Source organism: Solenopsis invicta, chromosome 9 (assembly GCF_016802725.1).
Source record: "Solenopsis invicta isolate M01_SB chromosome 9, UNIL_Sinv_3.0, whole genome shotgun sequence".
Lineage (NCBI taxonomy): Eukaryota > Metazoa > Arthropoda > Insecta > Hymenoptera > Formicidae > Solenopsis > Solenopsis invicta.
In genome coordinates this window covers 8,743,371-8,764,853 of record NC_052672.1, presented here as the reverse complement: position 1 = coordinate 8,764,853, position 21,483 = coordinate 8,743,371, and the positions used below count along the sequence as shown (strand labels likewise).

Here is a 21,483-nt window from a genome sequence, read left to right as displayed (position 1 = left end):
ATGTTGAGAACTGTAGGAAAAATATTTTTTCGTACTCAGAACTCTTTGAAAAAGATCAGCTTCTCACTCATATATGCGGAAAATTTCCTTTTTTGGAAGATATTAATTTTTTGTTGATTAACTAATATTGGAATCGACTGCAACTCTTTGGAAAGCGCTTTAATATTTTCAGAACCGTAGGAAAAATATTTTTTTGTACACAGAACTCTCGAATATACACCAATGACTGATCCATATGCGCGAATATACGACTTTTGCGGAAGATAATAATTTTTTTCTAATTAATAAATAATTGAATCGACCCGAACTCTTCGGAAGGTATTTAGATACGTTCAGAACTGCAGAAAAAATATTTTTTTCTACACGGAACTCTATTATGTAATATTATTAAATAAATATTTTATAATAATTTTTTTTTTTTTAATTGAATAAACTATTAACGCTAGAACTTTCTAGAGTTCATGTAGAACTATAGATTTTTTTAAATCTTACAAGAATTGGGTCTGAAAATTGACGCATGACAAACTGAGACGTTGCGTGAACCTGGCGTCTCACTTTGTCCTATGCGTTTTTTTTCGCTTTAAAGGCCAGAACTATTTGTTTTATCTATCAGGAACTGTAGAACTATTGAAAATAAACGCAGAACTGTCAATGAATTTTCACCAAATGATATGCCAGCTTCACACACACCTAACAATTTTAAGATGTAATGAACAATTATAATGAAGTTGGGGAAAACATATTAGGCGCAATGACGAAATAGGTCATTAAATAAATTTCAAAATGATATATTTTTTGATATATTTTTTTAAACTCTCATAAATCTTCTTGCAAATATGGTGTATATGTTTTTATGAGACAAAACGTACATTCTTACAAAAATGCACAATTATTTCTAATTTATAATGTGAAAATATTGCAACATAAAATATTGCACATTCAGTAAAAATTTTAAATATAGAATCAAACGGTTTTTTGAAATAATTGTAATATATTTATATTTTGAATTAAATTTTTTTTTAATTAATAAATTACTGTAATTAAAAAAATTTTAATTTTTTAAAATTTAAATTTGTTTAATTTTTGACAAATATTATTTAGAAATTTTGTTCTACAAAACTATTGCTTTGGCGAATCATTTCAACAATTTTTGTGAAATTATTCTACAATATTTTCACATGTTGTTCGGGTTAACTCATAGATTGAAGGAATAAATAAATTAGTACAGATAATTGGAAAATAAAAGTTTATTGTGTGTTAATTCTCTTTCTGCTTCTATGCTACCGTCATTTAAAACAAAATTGTGCTCTGTACTTATGTTAGTTATTTAAACTGAAATTCGGTACATAATTTTATAAGTCAAAAATTATGTTAATTACATTTTTTCAAGTTACATTATATAATTAAAGATTTACACTTGTGTAAATCTTGGGAAGTTTCTCTTTATGCGTGCCGTCCATGTGTCCGCACACGCCAGTTACGTGACCTTGCAGAACGGTGTCTAGCATTAGGCCTACGCTGTTGGGGGTCCACATCATCATCACCGGCACACGTTGAGATTGCACCACAAGGTGTCCGAAGGTCTCGGTGAGTCTGCAAGCAAAAGTTGTATTTTGATACAACCAATGTCTCTTGAGTTTTCTGCCTGATCGATTTATCGTTGTACTTACCTAAACGCGAAAGAGTGCGGCTCGTCTTTCGGCACCATGACTCCCCTCTCGTGTTGGTTGACCACCTTACCATCAACAGAAACGTGGACATTCACATCGTTTGGTATGATCTCCATTTCGTGATCGCCAATGTACATCTTCACAGCTAGTTTGGTATTTTGCACCGACTTTACGAAAATGGCATACGTGCGGTCGATGTGATCGCCGGATACAAGGGTCCACTTATCGAGCGTGACGAATGGAATCACGCCCTCATCAAGGGTGACCAAAGATTGCGGATAGATGGTACAAATCTCTGAGACAAAGATGTTCAATGAAATTGCGTGACTTTCTTAGCTTCTTTATTTATGAGTTTACTATGATGTTTAAAAAATTATCAGAAAATTATCAGAAAAAAAATTATCCAAGAGTTGCGACTTACTAGCTTGGTTTTGCGTCATTTTATACATAGCTCCTATGGAGAAACGAGTATTGTCCATCATGGGGTGCCATGGCGAGTGCGGCATTGATCTAACCATGCCATCGAAGAGACGTTGCTGCATAGGAATTTGGACGTACTCGTATCCGCTGACCGGAGTGACGACGCTTGCATTGACGTGACTTAAATCGGAAGCATACTCGAGCACGACTCTCGCGTTACCACTTTCAAGACGATCCGTGATATATCTTACATGCGGCCAGTGCGACGCGCGAAAATGATCTTCGATCATAGCTATGTACGAGAGTACTTGTACGGGCACCTAAAAAAAACCACATTTTTTTGCTTGTGTCTATTATTTTAATATTATCGGAAGAATCTTTTTTTTTAAGTTTATGCTATTCTCTATAATATTTACAAGCGAACAAAAAAGTCATTTTAATGTCTAATAATGAAGCTAAACAGTGAAATGTTCAAAGATGTATTAAATGAATTTAAGAGACGTTTGCGAAATTAGAGAGTCAAACGTTGAGTTAAATGTTAAATTTACTTTTGTGTGTTTTTTATGATTTTAATAATTTTATAATTTTTGACGTATTTTATAATTTTAAATCACATCAAATTGTTAGATCAAAATTATGTTACGATTAATGGATTAAGTTTTTTCTTACCTTCTTATACGTTGCGTTAACGGTATATTTCTTCAAAGTTGTGTATTGTAAAGTTTCACGAACACAATTCATGGTTTTAGCAATATGGCCCTGCCTGGTCTGGAACTGCGGGTTTTGGGTATCTTTAACGCAAGCACCATGTACATTATCGTGTGTCAGTTGTCTTTTTTGTTCTTCTGTCATCTCGCCCTTAACGGTCATAACGATCATCATTTCATCGCGAACACATTTGTCATCATCCGTAAATCCTGCTGTGATAGTCATCTTGCTGTTGGTCTCCTCTTTAGTGCTATCGATCTTTAAAGGATCCGTTCCGACAACCGGGTAGTTCTTCTGAGCGTCTACGCAGATCTAGAAATAGAAGCCAAGAAATGCATGCTCCATAATCGATAATTTAATCTCGTAGTTTTTCATTTATATGTAATTTGAATTGATCTATTTTTTAATTTACACAATTGAGTTAAGTCAAACTCCATCAAACACTAAATTACAGTTATAAAACTGTTGTAATTTCCTATTCAGCAGTGTAACTGGTGTATAACACACTTGTTATATAACAGTTATATATATATTTTTTTTTTACATAATAATTAGATTATTGAGTGCGAAATTATAACTAACAATTTTACAACTGTAACTTGACGTTTGCTGGAACGTACCTTCAAATTCTTCTCTCCTGGAGTCTGTCTCAACATTTGAACTTTGAAATTGCTGACTACGTGTGACGGAGACATATCAAGATTTACGTTCACGTCCCACGAACGGACGGACTCGTTTGTGGAAGCTGCTTTGGCATCAAGGGTACCGCGTACGTTGATCTTGTAACTGTTAAGGAAGTGAATCTTTTCATGAATGTGATCGACATCTTCCATGTTCGCTCTTATGCTCAAATCGACCTGAAAAAAGAAGATAATGGGATAAGAACATCGAAATAATTTCTTTCTTTCTCAGCACAAGATTTTTGACTGCTCACATGCGACGTAGGATAAACGATGCTGGGTTCCATCTTCCACATCATTCCACAGTTGCCCATCTCCGGTGATATGTAATCGTTGATCATTTTTTGGCGAATGGCCATGACGTATTGCAGGAACTTCCAGTTCCTAATGAATAAATCATAACATGGTAATTTCTCCCTAAGAAGTTGCATTAATAATCGATATTCAGATTTAACTCAAAATTGTGTTTATTTTTTTGTAAAACAGAAAAAGATTGTAGTAGCAACGATCAATTAGATTGCACTCTATCTATTATTTTATTTATTACTTACCAAGTGTTCTTGTGTTCCGTGCCCAGCACACGATGCCATTCTTGGTTGTTGGTCACCGGAGTCATCTTGTTCTCGCAATCGAAGATTGACATACTGTATTTCAGGCCTACATCTTTAGAGTCTACGGTGACGTGATGGTTCTTCTTCTCGCCGGTGGTGACAACCGTGTGATGATGACAGGTAGCGCAGCAGGTCTTGAGAATATCTTGCTCGTCCTGGATGATAGTCACCAGATTCTTCACATAGGACCGTATTCCGGTAATCGATAGTTTGTTAACTGGCAATCTCGGCATGGTGATCTTGAGACTCTTTGCTTCGGGATTGTAACCGACGCTCATGTGCACGGGCAAGGCGATGTCCTGGACAGTGGCGCGACGAACCGAGTGCCAAACGTCGACCATTGGATTGTAGACTGACATGGCGTATTCGCCATGCCTCCAGATGCGAGTGTCGATATCGAATTTCAGGTTTACTGATGGCTTCTTGACTTCGGTGCGAATATTGTTGAACCTCAATGACATCAGGTGAGGCATTTTGGTGCTGAAAACTCCCTGCAGACCCATATCAGTGGGCACCTGCATCTCGTAAAGAGTGTCGTATATGATCTCTTGGAAATTGATGGTCATCATCTGTTTTATCTGGTACATTTCATCTAACAAGCTCTTGAAGGTGTTCTGGTCAAAATGATGTACAACGACAACAAGATCGTTCACCGTGATGCAGATGTCTACGTGAAGGGTTCTCTTCATCGGCATATCCTGTGCAGCGCTCAGTAAAATATTCTGCACATTCTTGTTGTTGAGGTTCTCTACTGCAGTACCGAACAGTTCCTTTTTAACCACTTTCATCACCTCGTCCAGGCCATAGGCGCTCCAGTAGATCTGAAGGAAATTATATAAATTTTAATAAATACTGCTCGTATATATATTTTCAAATTCTATTTTCAAATTCTATTCTATTCATTGTATTTTCAAATTATATCTAGGTGCATAAATATAAACCCAATACAAAGTTCAAACGGACTACGACTTCTTATGACCCGATTTGAGACTTTTGTATTGTCTGGAAAAAATTAATAAAAAATATATTTTTTTTTATTCTTAAAGACTTTTGCGAGATATGTTAACAAAGTGTATCACAAAATTTATGCAAAAATGGTATACTACTCACGCCAACTTTATTGACGGGTTTACGAGCGACCGAGACGTATTTTTCCAAGTATCCAGCCTTAGGCATACCGGTTATTTCATCCATAACCCAGGCAGTATTCATAGATTCACCATGTTCATAAATGGGGTCTGTATAGTCAACGAAATGTTTAGACGAGAGATGAGTGGTGACCGGTCTGACTTTTGTGAAACGTAAGACCATTCTGGTCATTTCGCGAACTGGCATAAGACAAGGATCCACGGAATTAGCAAGACCCTTCAGGGTAGTAAGATGATAGTTGTACAGATGGTTGTTCCTCTCATGCATCATGAGCCAGTACATGTTCATGATACGTTGCATGTTTGGCATCTGGCTCATTAAGACGTCATAAGCGGCAATCCTGATTGATAGTAGTTGAGTAACATCAGCGAGAATAGGCCAGAGCAAATTATGAGTGTACTCGACTTTATCGGCGACTGCTTTCTTGATAGCCCAGATTGCTTGAGTGCGAATATGATGTGGGTATTCGGATATCATAATTTCGCCACGGATAATAGGTTCCAAGAGTTTTTCCATGTTACCAACTTGCACGTTTCTCATCGCCATCAGATACACCATTCTCATCTCGTATGATTGATTGTCTGAAATATTTGCGAAAAGGATTAACTTATACGTTGTTAAAAATAATTAAATGAAAAATTCAGAATAAATGTAAATCCAAATTTCCATTTTATATCCATTTTAAATATCCATTTAAATATATATTTATTCCAATTTTAAATATATATTTATTTTTTATAGCGTATAAAGTCTATTTTTGCAACATTTTAATATTTAACATACAAAACAATATACACACAATACTCACTCTTGACATGATCGAAGAAACGGTGAAGATATCTTTCTATAAGAGGATTGACGATGTCGCTTTGCTGATGTATGAACGTTTTGCGAATCAAAATGGAGAAGCAGAAGATGCTGGCCTTTCTGACTTGCGGTGATACGGTGGTATCTAATTTCAATAGCTCTTCCATTTCCAGAAGCAATCTTTCGGATGGTACTTTGACATGCATCGGTAATTTCATCAACATTGAGATGGCAGTTGTTTCATCCACTTTATTTTTGCGGACGACATTTCGTACGAAGTGGCTGGCAGCGGTCGTGCCCACAGTTGGAATCAGTCGCAAGAAGATATTCCTTTAAAATCCCAATTATTATTTTATTATGTTGCGTCAGGCAAAATTCGAAATATATTTTAGGTTTCTTCAAAATTATAACAAATAATACAAATAAGTAAAGAAACGCCTCGAATTGCAACCGAAACTGGGTTTTGGTATTTAATAATTTTTTATACGTAAACTTTAAATCTATTTTTATAAATCGCGTATCGAACACATTCGGTCTTGAAACGCAATCGTAAGCTAGAATATTGTCAAAAACTAAAATTGATCGTCAAATTCTTTGTAATGGCCTAAAGTATGGCTTATAGCATCATTATTAAAATTGACAATCAATTTTAATTTTTGATATTATCTCTAGCTTTAGTTTATGATTTTCAAGACCGACTGTGTTCGGCGTGCGATTTACAAAACTGAGGATATATTTAAAATTTACATCTAAATGATTACGAGTCATCAAGATCCAGCTTCGATTGTAATTGATGCTTTTTATACTTCTTTGTGTAATTTATTTAAACGATCTGATATTAATTATTATTTACAACCAATTATTTTTGTAAATAACTGACTTTATTGCAGCACAAAAGGGATAACCGAATACTACTCACCTCATCGTAACTTCCTTAGGGATCTTCGAATCATGAATGGCATTGTAAACTTGCTCTAGCGAACCTAGATCCATGTAATTCATAGTGTGCTGTAGTCTGTTGATAGTTTGTCCGTGCTTCCATTCGGGTTCTTTGGCTTCCATGTGATTTTCTTCGAGATAATCAGCAGCCTCGACCAACATCTTTTTAAGTTTAGGGATTAGCGCATCTAATTTTACAATATGGCGACCATGAGTGAGATCTTCGGCGGCATGGAGAGCATAATTTCCCATCGGTTTGTTGAAAGTAATGTCTCGAATGATAGGCACGTTTTGAACATTTACAGCTGGAACAGGAACCTCTATCGTGGGCCCTACGGAATGCAGTTCCAAAGTAGTGCTGAAATAACGAATGAAATTAGTACAATCGCTGATGCAATTATACGATTATGCGTTAATGGTCGTATAATTACTTGGTTAAGAGATAGTGAGAATCAGAGCGGCTATTATAAGGAGAGTAAACGATAGTTGAGTGAGCAACCATGCGCTCAATGAGAATGTCGTTGTCCTGTTGTTTGATCTCGAAGACTCTACTGGCGGAAGCAACAGTGTCATCCTGAAATTTAAAAGAACAATAGATTAATTATAATTTAGTTTAGCCAGAATTTAAATAAAGAGGTTCGGTATTTCAAAAAAGATATTTCAAGACGAAGTAATAGAAATTTACCATAGACTCCATATGACACTTTTCACACTCGTCGTGATTGAAGACACGCTGAACAAAGTGGCTACAGTTCTGCATATCATGCATTTTCGTGACCACAAAGACGTTCTCTGGAGTCGATGGGATCTTCGGGTGAACATCATAGTCGGGTGAACATCATAGGCGACTTGACAGGTACCGTGGATGGTGTTCTAGTGGTAACAACCAAAGAGAACATTTTGAAACAGACACGCTTTTGCTGGATGTTCCCATCAGTCGTTACCTACCTCGTGCGTGACGAAAGCGTGCGGCTTCATCGGGGTTTGTATCTGGATGTGAGCCAGATCCAATTGCAGCATCGAGGCGATAGCTTGTTTCATGTTCCTGGACCAACCGCTCTCGGTTTCTGGCATTTTGATACCTTGGAACTGAAATTGAATGTTCAACAAATCAATTCACTCGTCTTTTACGAATAATTTTTACGTCATGTTAAGATGTCAGATATTTACTTTGCCATATTCGTCGTAAACGATCACAAACGGTTCATGGATTTGATTTGCGGCATCTCCGAGTTGGTGGAGAACTTCGGCTGGCTGATGTACGGTGACCATGCCATTGTACATGCCATACTTTACGTCGTTTAATTTGATGTAATAAGCATTATTTAAAGTCGAATCACTGACATCCTTCTGTATGTGAAGTTGTCCGGTGAGACTGAATTGAGAGACATAATGCACTGGGTCGATAATCCCGGTTCTTACGTCGGCATAGTAATTGTAAATCACCGTTTTCTCAGCAGGAAAGTGTACTGAAATATTATACCGATATGAAGTGCGCAAATTAACTTGTCTATCATTTTACGTTCTACTTTAATTGTATTCTGTTTCTTACTATTCATTCGTTAATTGAAGCAAGTAACGTTTCATCAATTATTAAATATAATGATCTACGACTTTAAGAAAGATATCAAAACAATTTTATATTTTCTTTAAATTATTACAACGTGTGTTGGACTATCATATATCCTTATTACAAGTATAATTATTTGCGTTTCATTACGAATTATTGACTTTTTCCGAAAAAATATGATTTTAATATTAATAATCTAATATTGTTAAACATTGAAGACAATTTATTGACAAATAGCAGCAATTAATTAAGAGGACACCGCACTGATGACATTGATCTTGATCTTGACATATGTTATAGGTGTTGGTATTAATCAACTTTTTTTTATAAATTAATCGGCGGTCTTGCCGATATAGTATTCAAGATATACATAAAATTAAAACAAACATTAAGACTATAAAGATACAAAGTCAGTGAGATAAACTCTCTATAACATATGTCAAAGTCAAGGCCATCGGTGCGATGACCTCTAAACTAGATAATCACATAAATATGTTTTTTTGTATTTGATAAAATAAGAAAAGTAAAACTTACCTGGTACCGCAGACGCGGCCGCTAGGCATAGCAGTAATACTGAAAACACAATTTACATTTCATATTGTGATATAATGCATTAAAAATATCTATGAAGATACATCTATGAAGAGAGGAATTATAAGAAAATGTGAAACTTAAATCGATATATTTATTGATTGTAATATTATAATTAAATATAGATCTCAGAATATTTCTATATAAAAATGCAACCAGCTTCTTTAGATACTTCTTTATCAGAATTTATAAATTGTAAGAAAATTAGTACATGTTGGATTTATATACATTTCCTAAATGATTGTAAAACATTAGATACGTTTAGGAAACATATATTAAACGTATCTGAACCAACACATTCTACCTGGGTTTTTTCATACTTTTCCTTAATACAAAGTTTTTCTAAAAATAAAAAATTGAAAAAAAGAGTGTGCTTTGTGATTTAAGAAAAGTTAAACGGATGATGGTCGGTCAATTAATGTGAAGATGAATAAAGCCTGTATCAAACTATCCATCTAACAGTACAGATCTCCCAGGTACGTTCGTGGGACGTTCGAAGGACGTTCGTACGTTCCTTGGACATTCTCTGGATGAAGTGTGATGTTAGGGCATGCATTGGAGATTGAGGATTGCGAATTGAAGACTTCAAAATATGATCAATCAGATAAGTTTAGTTTTAATTTCTTTTGATTAATTCCAATGTCTAATTTGGAATCCTCAATCTCCATTGCGTAATTCATATAGTATGATTAAGCCACGGACTTAACCCTCAATTGCTCTCGTATAGCGCCGCGCTGCGTCTATGATGTGTGTTACTATGCAACGTTGACATATATAGGTTTCTTAGATCATATGGAGATCGTCGTTAAGAAAAATAGAAGAGAAAAATAAAATTTAATAAAAAAATAAAATAAAAATAGTTCATAAACACAATCTAAGTTGCGTCAACAAATTGTAAGAGTAAAAAAATGAAAAAAGGATTGATTTGTTGATTTAACGCAGTGAATCAGTAGAATAGTAAAATTTGGCAACATCGCGAGTCGCATAGATTATACGTATTTGCTCTAGTCACTGCTGCGCTTAAATAGATTATCACACATTAACACTTTCGAAGTTTTTAATAAAAATTTGATTGAACGGAATTAAGAAGACAGCCATACGAATGTGCTAAGAAGATTGTAAATAAAAAAAATTAGAAAGTTTCAGTGTCAGCTTTTATACAATTAAACACATCTGTGCAAAAGAATGAAATGTGAACTGAGCGTTCGCCTTATATGAGAGCAATGGATGGCAAAACACCTATATTTTTCACAATTATGCACATTGCACTTGTCTCCGGAGTTGCGAAAGGAAAAGGAGAAGAGATCAAACTCCGTCGAGACGCGATACCGATTCAGAAGCACGAAAACACTTCTTTGGCATTCGGCGAACGACTTACCAGTAAGGGCTTTCATCATAGCGTGGCCCCTGATGTAAGACTGGTAGCGTACGCGAGATTCTCCCGCTTTTATAGGACGCAAAATTCTCCAATTGCCGGTAAAATGCAAAAGTGTGGGCGAATTGATAACCTCCCGACAAAAGGGTGTTACACGTTATGGAAAGAAAGAGAAAGAAGATAATGTCGGTAATCACGAAGATAACCCTTTCGGGCATCAAGCCCCTGTAGCTAATAATAGATTAAAAAACGTACGCGTGCATATTAAAAATATTAATTCGCATGTTGACCGATCGTGATTGGTCCATGCGCTTCTTCATCGAAAAAATTCTCTTTCTTTCTGTCTGTCTAGATTCCGTCTAAATTACGTGTACATTTCACGCTTTTATCTTTGTGCACATGCCATCTACCACGTGTAGGCGCATCATTGCTCCTGATACTCCATATGCACCGAAAACGAGCAACTATCGAATACTTTTGATATTACTGCAGTCCAAGTATTCTTGATGACAATAAAATAAAGCAAGGTATGCAAAGCGTTAATTTTAAAACATGACTTACTATTAGGAGTAACGTTCTAATTTTATGTTAAAAGCCAAAAATCTGTTGCTAGCGTAAAAGCGATAAGGAAGATTAAGTAATGTATTTATTGCGATAGAAGCTAATTAGCAATTTGCTTGTTTTTTTGTTTATCAATCATAGAGTTAAAGTCTCATTTATTACTCAATGAGTTTCGTTTTGCAGAAAAGCTAGTTAATAGCTCTGAGGCGGCTTTCCTTTTTATATCGTGTTTCTGCATTAATTACGATTATCAAGAGTAATTATAGTCTAGAAGATAAATCAACAATTTTTCCGTTGGATGGCATAACTTAAATAATTATCGACAGTTTGATAAAAAATGAAAAAAATAAAAAAAACGATTGCATGTTTACCAGCGCTTTTACGTAACAACAACACACCAACGTGCCGTAAAGTATATTTATCTGTCGTCTTACTGTTATACTGAGTGTTTTCGAATATCAAATATCCTATGATTGATATATTCTTTGGACTCGATTTTTCCTGATTGAAAATGTCGAAGGTGATTATTATTTATTGTAACTTTTCGATCTTCCTATCATATAGGTTTGTAAGGTTGTAACCAGTGTATGAGCTTAGATAACTTAAAAGTATTTCAATAAAGATAAAAAAAATGTATCATAGACGAGATAAAGATGATTTAATTTTTAATTTATTTAGAAGATTTTAAATGTCTAAAAGATAAAATTATATATCATTTTATTTAGATAATTTTTAATAATATTGCTATTAAAGTAGAATTTAGGATATAAAAACAATATATTTATTTTTTTCTAAATATTAAATATTTATTTATTTAAAAAAAAACAAGAGTTTTTTGAATAATTTAATCAATAAATGTTTCCTTTTGGTTTGGATCATTACGTAAATACAGATCATTGCGTAAATACAAATCAAAGTTGAAAAATGTAGAAAAACACTCATATTATAATGACTGACAAAGTTTATTGTAAAAATTTTCGAACAAAGTTTTGGGGTAATTTTTATATTGCACTACTATTTTCTAATCCATGCAATTTGTTATTACCACTTCGAAAAACACTTCTGTTAGGGTAAATGATACCCTGGAGAGGGAAGCTAAGGACAATTAATACTTTATTCTTCTTCATATTAACTTATTTTTAGATAATTTGAAAAACAGAACACTCTCTTTTACCTAAGATAAAGGAAGTGATATACCTTTTAATAATCTAAATAAAGATAAGATAAAGCTATTTTTTCATCTAGATAATCATTTAGATAATTTTATACAAATAATGGAAAACACACTGGTTATAACTATGTCTTGCATTAAAATTTTTTAAAGCAAATTTATTGGATATTAACTGAATATGAATGAAGAACATAGTATTCATTTGATTTCTTAAAGTTTAGAGATGCATCGTGAATATGCTTCTTCTCTTACCTTATAACATGAATTCGCTACAAAAAATTTGTAATTAAATTAGTCAAAAAATTTGTCCTTAAAAGAACATTCGATTTTGTGAGATATCTCGTTATTAATTATTTTTATCTGCAAGTTTACTTTGGTAAACAGTCTGTTTGTAGATAATAATTATATACAGGATAACCTGTAAAGACCGTTTTCGATTTCTGAAATCAATTTGAGAAAAAAGTCTTCACATAACAAAATGTCGAGCCTACAATAGTTTTTAAATGTGGACCGAATTAGAATTATATAACTATTACTTGTAATTTTCTATTTAACAATATAATTGTTGTATAACGAGTGTGTTATACAATAGTTATATTGTTGAGTAGAAAATTACAACTAACAGTTATATAATTGTAATTTAGTGTTTGCTGGGAAGTATTTAAAGTTGATTAATCAAATTGTCCGTCATGCGCGCGCTCAGGTACGACGTATCACGTAGTGAAGGTGCTCTTAAATATGTTTTTATGTTAAACGCGAAAGTATGATTCTTAAGCTGGTATTCACAGTCCGTTCTTATATTCAAGATAGTCTTAATCATGATCTTAAGTATAATCTTAATCTAATTGTAAGCATAAACAAATCACAGAGCCGTACTATCATCTTAAGACTGTTCTTGAGACGGTCTTGAAAGAAACTGGTCTTGAGAACGGATTACTATTCTTATTTTTCAGCATGTGCTATACCTGAGCGCGCGAGTTTCGCGCAGTTTGATTTGCCAACTTTAAATTTTTTATTTAAATATTATTGTAATTTCGATATTTTGGTATTAGGATTTTTATCTCTCAAAATGATTTCAGAAGTCTACCCTTGAGCGTTGTTATGTTCTTTACAGGATACTCTGTATATTGAATGATTACTTTATTTTCATTTTGTTGCGATCATTATGTTGAAGATAAACCTAATAATGTTCTCTTTTTTTACTATATTCAAATATATTTTTAGTTCCTTTGCATTAAATAGAATCAAGTGACACAATATAAAATTTAGTGTGTATACTTTTGTATTAATTTTGTATACAATGTTAATCAATCAATCATTTAATTTTGTAATAAATAATAATTAATTGTATACAAATTATTTTATATACTTTTTAATATGTATAAAATTAATTTGTTTCTTTTTATTCTTGCACTATCATTCTTAAATGTTCATTAACTGGCAGGGATATTTAATGTTATTTATACTCTCTCATAGTAATCAATTTATTTTTTTTAAAACGAGATATAAAACGAGATACCGTCATATTTATGAAAACAACTAGCAAGATTATAAAAATCTTTGTTGTTATACATGACAGAAATTGATTATTTGCAGTGCTAAAAATGCAGAGCATGTATCTCATAAAAAAATCTAATTATTTGATATTGATAGATAGCATTATATTGCATACATTTCTTAATCTATCTATGCATTTATTCGCTAATATCTTACTCGTTATATTTTAAATAGCTTTTATTTCAGTGACACTCCTGTAACACATGCAATCGCATTATTAGTAAATAAAGCAATTTTGACAGCGGCAGTTTTTCGTCGTGGTTATTATTATACATGATTTACTGTTCTTATTTATTAATTAAAAGTGCTTGCGTACAAGAGGTATCGGTTTATATGATTAACAATATCTACCACTGGACGATTAAAATTTATGTTGTTTCATATTTCAATTTGTTGCGTCACGTAAGATTTGCAAGGTGAAAATGGTCGAATAACACATTGCGTCATCTATTAAAATTGAAGTTATCAGATTTTCAGACGTAAGGTGTCGCAATGGCTTCAAGGTTGTCGGCAAATAGTTCCATATGTTCCGACGACTATCGCTGTGACAAGACAAGAAATACATGCGTTGTTTTCGGAGAAGAATCACCTTTGATAAATTGAACGGATATCGAGCGTTAACATTATAGGTCACAGTGTAAATTACAAAGTGAAGACAAAACAACGCGTACTCATTGCACTCTCTAAAATTAAGAAGAATTTTATTAATGCGGTCGCATTAATATCAGTTAGGGTAACTGCTCCAATTACTGCCAGTGTCCCAATTACTGTCGCTTTTTCTAATTGTAGTATTAAAATAAAAATATGTATTAAAAATAGAACGTATTAAAAATATTTTAATGCTAAACTAAGATTGTCATATAAATATAAACATAATTATTATATATAAAATATTTAATAAGTCTTATGTTTATAAATTAATAATATGAAGAAGTTAGGTACATAGTTAAGGATGTGGGTATATCATAGTCTAAATAAAAGCTGCACATTTTGAAAAAGAAGATATTTTCATTTTTTGATATTTTCTAAAGCAATTGTATGTTTAAATAATGTTTCAAAAAATAAGTATGAAAAAGTGACAAGTTATCTTTTAAATTTAATTTATTGAGCAGCATTAGAGATAATTATTTCAGGCTTCTCTGCATTTTTACCAGTTAGTTAATGAATCCACCAGTGGAAATTTACAAATAACCCAATATTGGCTTAATATCGGGTGCTGAAATTTTGATACTGGCTAAAATACTGGTCTAATATTTTTGGTCTTAACTCAAACTAGGAGCTATTTGCAGGTTGATTTTGATAGAGATGACAGTAAATGAATGAAACTATTAATAAGTACACTTTCAATAAAAGGAAGGCAATATATTAGGTACGACAGTAACAGAAAGAAGGGAGAGAAGAGCAGTATTCAGAACATTGACTTTGGTAGTAATAAGTTCAACATTCTTATATTTTTCTTTCAGTATATTTTTTAAAATAATCAGCTTTCAAGCTTGTTGTTCTTATTTTGTATATATGAAAGTATTTACTTGGATAATGATAATAGATAAAGAATATTTATACTTAAAAATTGTAAAATAAGCATATCAACTGCCACTATACGCTTGAAGTGGCAGTAATTGCGACAGTTACCTACTATTTCGATTACGGTATGATTGAATTTTACAAAATAAAAATATAAATATCTATAAAGTGCTTCTATAAAGTGCTTCTATCTAATTAATGTAAATGTAATTAATTAATGCAAAATTATAATAAAAAATCTCTGATCTTTTGAAAGCGAATTATCGATAGGCATGTGGAGATGAGACATTTTGAGGAGAAAAGCCATAAAAAGAGAGAGAAGACAGCAAGAATTATGTGTGCGACAGTCATTTTATTATTTATATATTAATAAATTAAATTTTGTTATTTAACAAATAATCTTTTAGTTTCTCTAATGCCTTGCTGCGATGAGAAATTTTGTTTTTCTCTTCCTTCGGCAATTCTGCGTAGGTCTTATCGTAGCCCAGCGGCTGGAAACAAGGGTCCCAGCCGAAATCCCTGGAACCTCGTGGACTCACAATAGTGCCCTGAGTTCGACCTTGAAATAGATGGACCTCAGAGTTTTCGCCGGAGCAGTAACCGAACGTGCAAACTGCTTCCGCTGATTTGTCCTCAAATCCAAAGAGCATCTGATGGAGTCCTTCGGGGCCCAGTTTTTCAAGAAACCATTTAATGTAAGGCCCGGGAAGACCTTTCAGCGCGTTGAAGCAGAGACAAGTGTCTTCGATGATCACTGGGCCTTTCACTAAGTTTGCTGCAGCCCGACACTTGTCTCGACATATTTCGTCTACTTCGCCTTGATATTCAGGCAGATCGATCTTCTTACTCGTTACCGATCGAGAAAAATCTTTTCCCAAAATAGCGATAAACTCCTCCAACTTCTTTGCGTTTCCCGTTACAAACACTATAGACATTCTGCAACAGAAGACACATAGATGCGCCAGGTGTGGCATATACATTATTTTAATTAAAATCTCTTCGGTCAATCATTACGTCAAAATTTTTTCACTATAGGATTAACTCATTTGACTGACGTAATATAAATTATGTTATCGAATTTTGTAAAAAACAATTTTAAACAATTTTTTCAATAAAAAACAGTGAATTATTACAGAAAACAGAAAAAGGTATAACAAAATAATTTTTTTATACATACTATTTTCTTTGTTTTGTAATAATTTAATATACTTTATATCGTAAAAAATAAGATAAATATATATGCATAAATATATATAGTTATCTTATTTTTATGGTATAAAGTGAATTAAATTATTACAAAACAAGAAAAATTGTAATAAAAACTTCTTAGTTTTTTTACTATTATATAACTATACATAGTTATATTTATGATATGATGTACATACATGCAAGATATCTCACAATCACTGAGCAGTACTTTAATAGCGTATTTTAGAAATAAGGTATAGTAAAAGATCTTAATACAAAAATGTCGAGAATATAATATTTTTGAATTATAACTGATCAAATATAGCTAATAATATCTCATAAAAATCGTGCGCTCAGGCTCGTTACAGCACGCGTATCGATTTATCATTTAATTTTTTTCACAGTCAATATTGATTTTTACTACGCAACTGATTCCTAAGAACATTAACAAAACTATTACAAGAGTATATATTGTTTATTGTCAATTTTAATACTGTTTTAACTTTATTAGTTTTAATAGTTTCACATTTGCAAAATAATGATTTATGCGTTTTTGACATAAAAAATAATTATGAAAAATAATTTTTGTATTTTTTGTGCCTTATGAAGAATAAAATCATGTAATTACAACAGGAAATAAAATTAAATTGTCTATATTTTTTATACAATTTAAATTTTTATTAAAATTTTGACATATCTACTGAAATTATATACTAATTTAATTTTTTCAAAACTTAAAAATTTGGAAAAGAATATACTTAAAAAAATTAATTAAATAATCTTCATAAATAATAGTAAATTGTGTGAATTCGACCGATTTGTGGACACAAATTAATAAATAAAGGAGGATCGATTTGATTAAACAGCTTTTGAGAATACTTTTATTTGAATTTTTGATTTTCTAATTTATATAAACTGCGCATCGATTATTTGTACATTTTTTTTATACAATATGTTTTTATACATGGTCTTAGGTATATATTCTTCACGTAATTTTGAGAAGTTTGTTAGGAATTAATTTTTTTTTAACTTTAATCTAACTTGAAGGCCTTGAATGTATCTTTGTTCATTTTAAGAAGTGCATTTTAAGACTTGAACATGTAATGCACAAACAAAAATGTATATAAAATCTCTTAAGAAACTATCATTTGAATGTACATTAAGATCCACTCTGATTGTTGATCATTTTTTAATTTTAATTATGTTATATTCTTTACGGTCTTACAAATATATTAATTATTATTGAACTAATTTTATTGTAATTATTCTCTTTCCGATCTCGCGCGCTTTTTGCATCTTTTAAGTTGGTAGCTATTGCTCTGAACCTGTCCAATAATTGCATGATACATGTTATACACGTTTGACACGTTTAGATTTTTGTTATTACGGATTGATTTCGAGATAATATGAGTGTAATGTGTTCGAATAATGAATTACTTTTGTAAGGCATACGATAAGAAAAAGAAAACTGTTACCTTCTTAACTGCACTACTTTTACGTTAAAACCTCTGTAGTTGCTCCTAACCAACAAAAGCACTGTAGCCAATGTAGTTTTCTCGAACAAGCTGACCAACTTCAGTCAGATAAATCGCGAAAACCAAAGATCGTCTTCATTCATTAGTAAAATGAGAAATAGCTTTATTATTTATAATGAGAAGCAATTAAATATAATATAATATTTTATTTTTGACATTTAAAATTATCCCGTTATTATTTTATTCGTAAAAAAAATACAAGTATTCATGATTTTCTTCCAAATGATCAGTCATGGCTGGGCAGTCTTTTTTTACACATGCGCGTAAGTAAAGTATAAAAATTATCACAAATGGGGTACTTTAAGCACACTGTATTTACAAATAAGTTTTTAAAAATTTTCTGAAAATTAATCATATGTATCAGACACATATTTATATAAAAGACACGTACGTGTATATAAATATATACAAATATAATTATAAAAATAAGTATTAATTCTCTCATCTGGTATTCTCTAAAATTTCTTGCGCCACATAACGTATACATCGCTGGACTCGCTGACCGCATGCGCGAGAAAGCGACTTCTCTAGTAACACCGGGCCGGAGTGAGTGTCAATAGTATAGCGGTATATGTGTGTCGTTTCTGGGTTGTCCAAAAATGCCGAGTCAAGAGGTTGTAACGACGAAAGTTGTGGTCCACCCGCTGGTGCTATTGAGTGTGGTGGACCACTTTAATCGCATGGGAAAAATCGGAAATCAAAAGAGAGTAGTCGGAGTGCTCCTGGGCTGCTGGAGGGCCAAGGGAATCCTGGACGTGTCGAACAGCTTTGCAGGTTAGGAAGATATGTTACGATGTTTCTTAAAATATTCGCATCAATTTGCAGTCAAGCTATTGTGCTTCTGTTAATAGATACATAAATGCACGAGGAAAAAGTGTCTTTTCCTTTGAAGCTGAGTGCAATATAAAGAAATAAATACTTGTGTTTCAGTACCCTTTGATGAGGATGACAAGGACAAAAGTGTATGGTTCCTTGATCATGATTATCTTGAAAATATGTATGGAATGTTCAAGAAAGTTAACGGTAAAGCCCTGTAAATAATGTAAATTTGATAAGTTTTACTTGGAGCAAGAATTCTGATTGCGATATTCCATGTTGACTCTTAGCTCGCGAGAAGGTAGTAGGCTGGTACCACACTGGACCTAAGCTGCATCAAAACGACGTTGCCATCAACGAACTAATAAGAAGATATTGTCCTAATTCAGTTTTGGTGATTATCGATGCCAAACCAAAAGATCTTGGGCTTCCTACCGAGGCGTATCAAGCTGTAGAAGAAGTACACGATGTGTGTTTACATAGATATTATCTAATATTTGTTTTGAAAAAGAAGTATAGAATATTTAAAGCTTTATGTCCATAATGCTAGAAATTGGTCTGAGATTTCAGATAGAGAAAGAACTGACAAATTAATTGACCAATGTGATTAATCAACTCTCCATTCTAGATCTTGGACCGATTTCTAGTACCATGAATACAAAGTTTACTAAGAATTTTATTTGCAGGATGGTTCTCCTACTTCCAAAACTTTCGAGCATATTCCAAGTGAAATTGGAGCTGAAGAAGCGGAAGAGGTTGGAGTAGAACATTTATTGCGGGATATCAAAGATACTACAGTTGGTACCCTCAGTCAAAGAATTACGAATCAACTACTTGGTTTGAAAGGTCTTCACGAACAAATCCGAGAAATTAGAGATTATTTGCTTCAGGTATATGTTGATACAAAAACCATTTTTGTGTTAATATTGTTGAGAGGATTACCTAATTAAATATTGTTTTAGGTTGGCAATGGGAAATTACCTATAAATCATCAAATTGTTTATCAGCTGCAGGATATCTTTAATTTATTACCGGATATGACTCAAAGTAGTTTTGTCGATTCATTATATGTAAAGACAAACGATCAGATGCTGGTTGTATATCTAGCAGCATTGGTTAGGTCTATAGTGGCGTTGCACAATTTAATTAACAACAAGCTAACCAATCGTGATGCTGAGAAAAAAGAGACAGACGGGAAAAAGGATACAAAGAAGGAGGAAAAGAAGGAAGAAGAGAAGAAAGGCGAAGAGAAGGCAAAAGCTAAAAGTCAGTGATCAGAGCATTTCTGAGTTGCGAGACTGAGACTGTTAAAGTTGAGGACAATTAATGACTCTGTGTGTAATAGTCAAGCCTGTTCACTATTTGTACAGAATTACATCCCTCACATATAAATATTGACAATTTAAATATGAATGAGAAATAGCAATTTAATTCCCGAACTGTTTCGGCATAATACTGTGAATTTTTAATATATTAGGCACAAGAGAGAAAAAAAAAATAAAATAACAACTTTACACTTCTGTGTGTATTTTGAATGTAATGAATGCTGCAGTAAATATACCGAGAACTTTATAGGATTAAGACATTTTTACAGAATATTGTAAGCATTACAATATTTTTAGTGTTTTAATTAACAATCCGTTAATACAAACAATAGTATTCTATACGAGGCACAATTATTTATTTTTTTGCAGTTCCATCCATTACTTAACTAGTAACAAGTAATCAATGTACTTTTTCAAATTGCTTCAGGTGCTTAAAAATTAAGTTTCAATTAACATGTGTGATAGATATAGATAATGTATTTTTTAGGGAATACAAGTCATTCTATTAAAAGAAAATATTGCATTAATATATAAAATAATCTTTTAATAATACTCTTTTATTAAGTTATCATTGATATAGAAATGCTTTTTTATTTATACTCTTTAAAAGAATTATATACAAAAACGCATTATCTGCGTGATCTTTATATTTGTACAACTTGTGCATGTTCAAACGAAATATATATAAATGAGTCATTTTTAACATAACCACTTCAAAACTAAATACATTTTTATGAAATTTGTATAGGCGACATGTATAAAATGTGCAGTTTTTAATTACTTATATCTTAATATTGAAGTAATCAAATAAAATACGTGATAGCTGAAGTAGAATACCAATACGTAAACAACAGAAAAAATCCTTGACGCCGCAGATTAAATCTCGAACAAAGATGTGTTATTGGAATTGGTAAACCTTTGATTTCGTTTAAATTTTATATATGGGAATTCATATTTATCAAATTATTTATAGCAATTAAATGTTATTATGTCTTGTATGTCACACACAGCAAAATTGATGATAAATTTACAGACTTTTTATATTTATATATTATAAAAAAATTAATTAAACAAAGACAATTGTATGTAGAAATTGATATCAACGTTTATACATTTATTTTATTTTATAATATAAACTCAGGGAAATAGTTACAAATTTTTCCAGTCATGTAAGATACTGTGAAAAACAAAAAATAATTTAAGAAATAATTGCTTTGTTTAAATATAAACTGAACATGATTTAATATTGAAACGCTTGAATAACAATGTAACAATTACAAAAATTT

The 21,483-nt window shown here is 32.3% G+C and overlaps 3 protein-coding genes across 3 annotated transcripts; 1 reads left to right on the top strand and 2 right to left on the bottom strand.

The window, feature by feature from the left end:
- Positions 1–1,229: 1,229 nt before the first annotated feature.
- LOC105197040 lies at positions 1,230–10,637 on the bottom strand. Its single transcript, XM_011163237.3, is given in 17 exon segments — positions 1,230–1,593; positions 1,671–1,965; positions 2,092–2,410; positions 2,760–3,110; positions 3,419–3,655; positions 3,733–3,862; positions 4,030–4,910; positions 5,200–5,819; positions 6,047–6,375; positions 6,965–7,342; positions 7,416–7,558; positions 7,670–7,809; positions 7,812–7,857; positions 7,933–8,073; positions 8,155–8,453; positions 9,089–9,127; positions 10,524–10,637. Coding segments are annotated over 17 exon segments (4,557 nt in total). The 5' UTR covers positions 10,543–10,637; the 3' UTR covers positions 1,230–1,403.
- A 5,028-nt stretch (positions 10,638–15,665) lies between these two features.
- On the bottom strand, positions 15,666–18,124 carry LOC105197041 (inosine triphosphate pyrophosphatase). Its single transcript, XM_011163238.3, has 2 exons — positions 17,997–18,124; positions 15,666–16,269 (listed from the first exon to the last, which is right to left on the bottom strand). The coding sequence occupies exon 2, from the start codon at positions 16,266–16,268 to the stop codon at positions 15,708–15,710; it is 561 nt and encodes a 186-aa protein (XP_011161540.1). The 5' UTR covers position 16,269; positions 17,997–18,124; the 3' UTR covers positions 15,666–15,707.
- A 449-nt stretch (positions 18,125–18,573) lies between these two features.
- LOC105197042 (26S proteasome non-ATPase regulatory subunit 7) lies at positions 18,574–21,025 on the top strand. The gene is made up of 5 exons (XM_011163239.3): positions 18,574–18,830; positions 18,987–19,079; positions 19,163–19,341; positions 19,559–19,762; positions 19,835–21,025. The coding sequence occupies exons 1-5, from the start codon at positions 18,656–18,658 to the stop codon at positions 20,144–20,146; spliced, it is 963 nt and encodes a 320-aa protein (XP_011161541.1). The 5' UTR covers positions 18,574–18,655; the 3' UTR covers positions 20,147–21,025.
- The last annotated feature ends 458 nt before the right edge of the window (positions 21,026–21,483 follow it).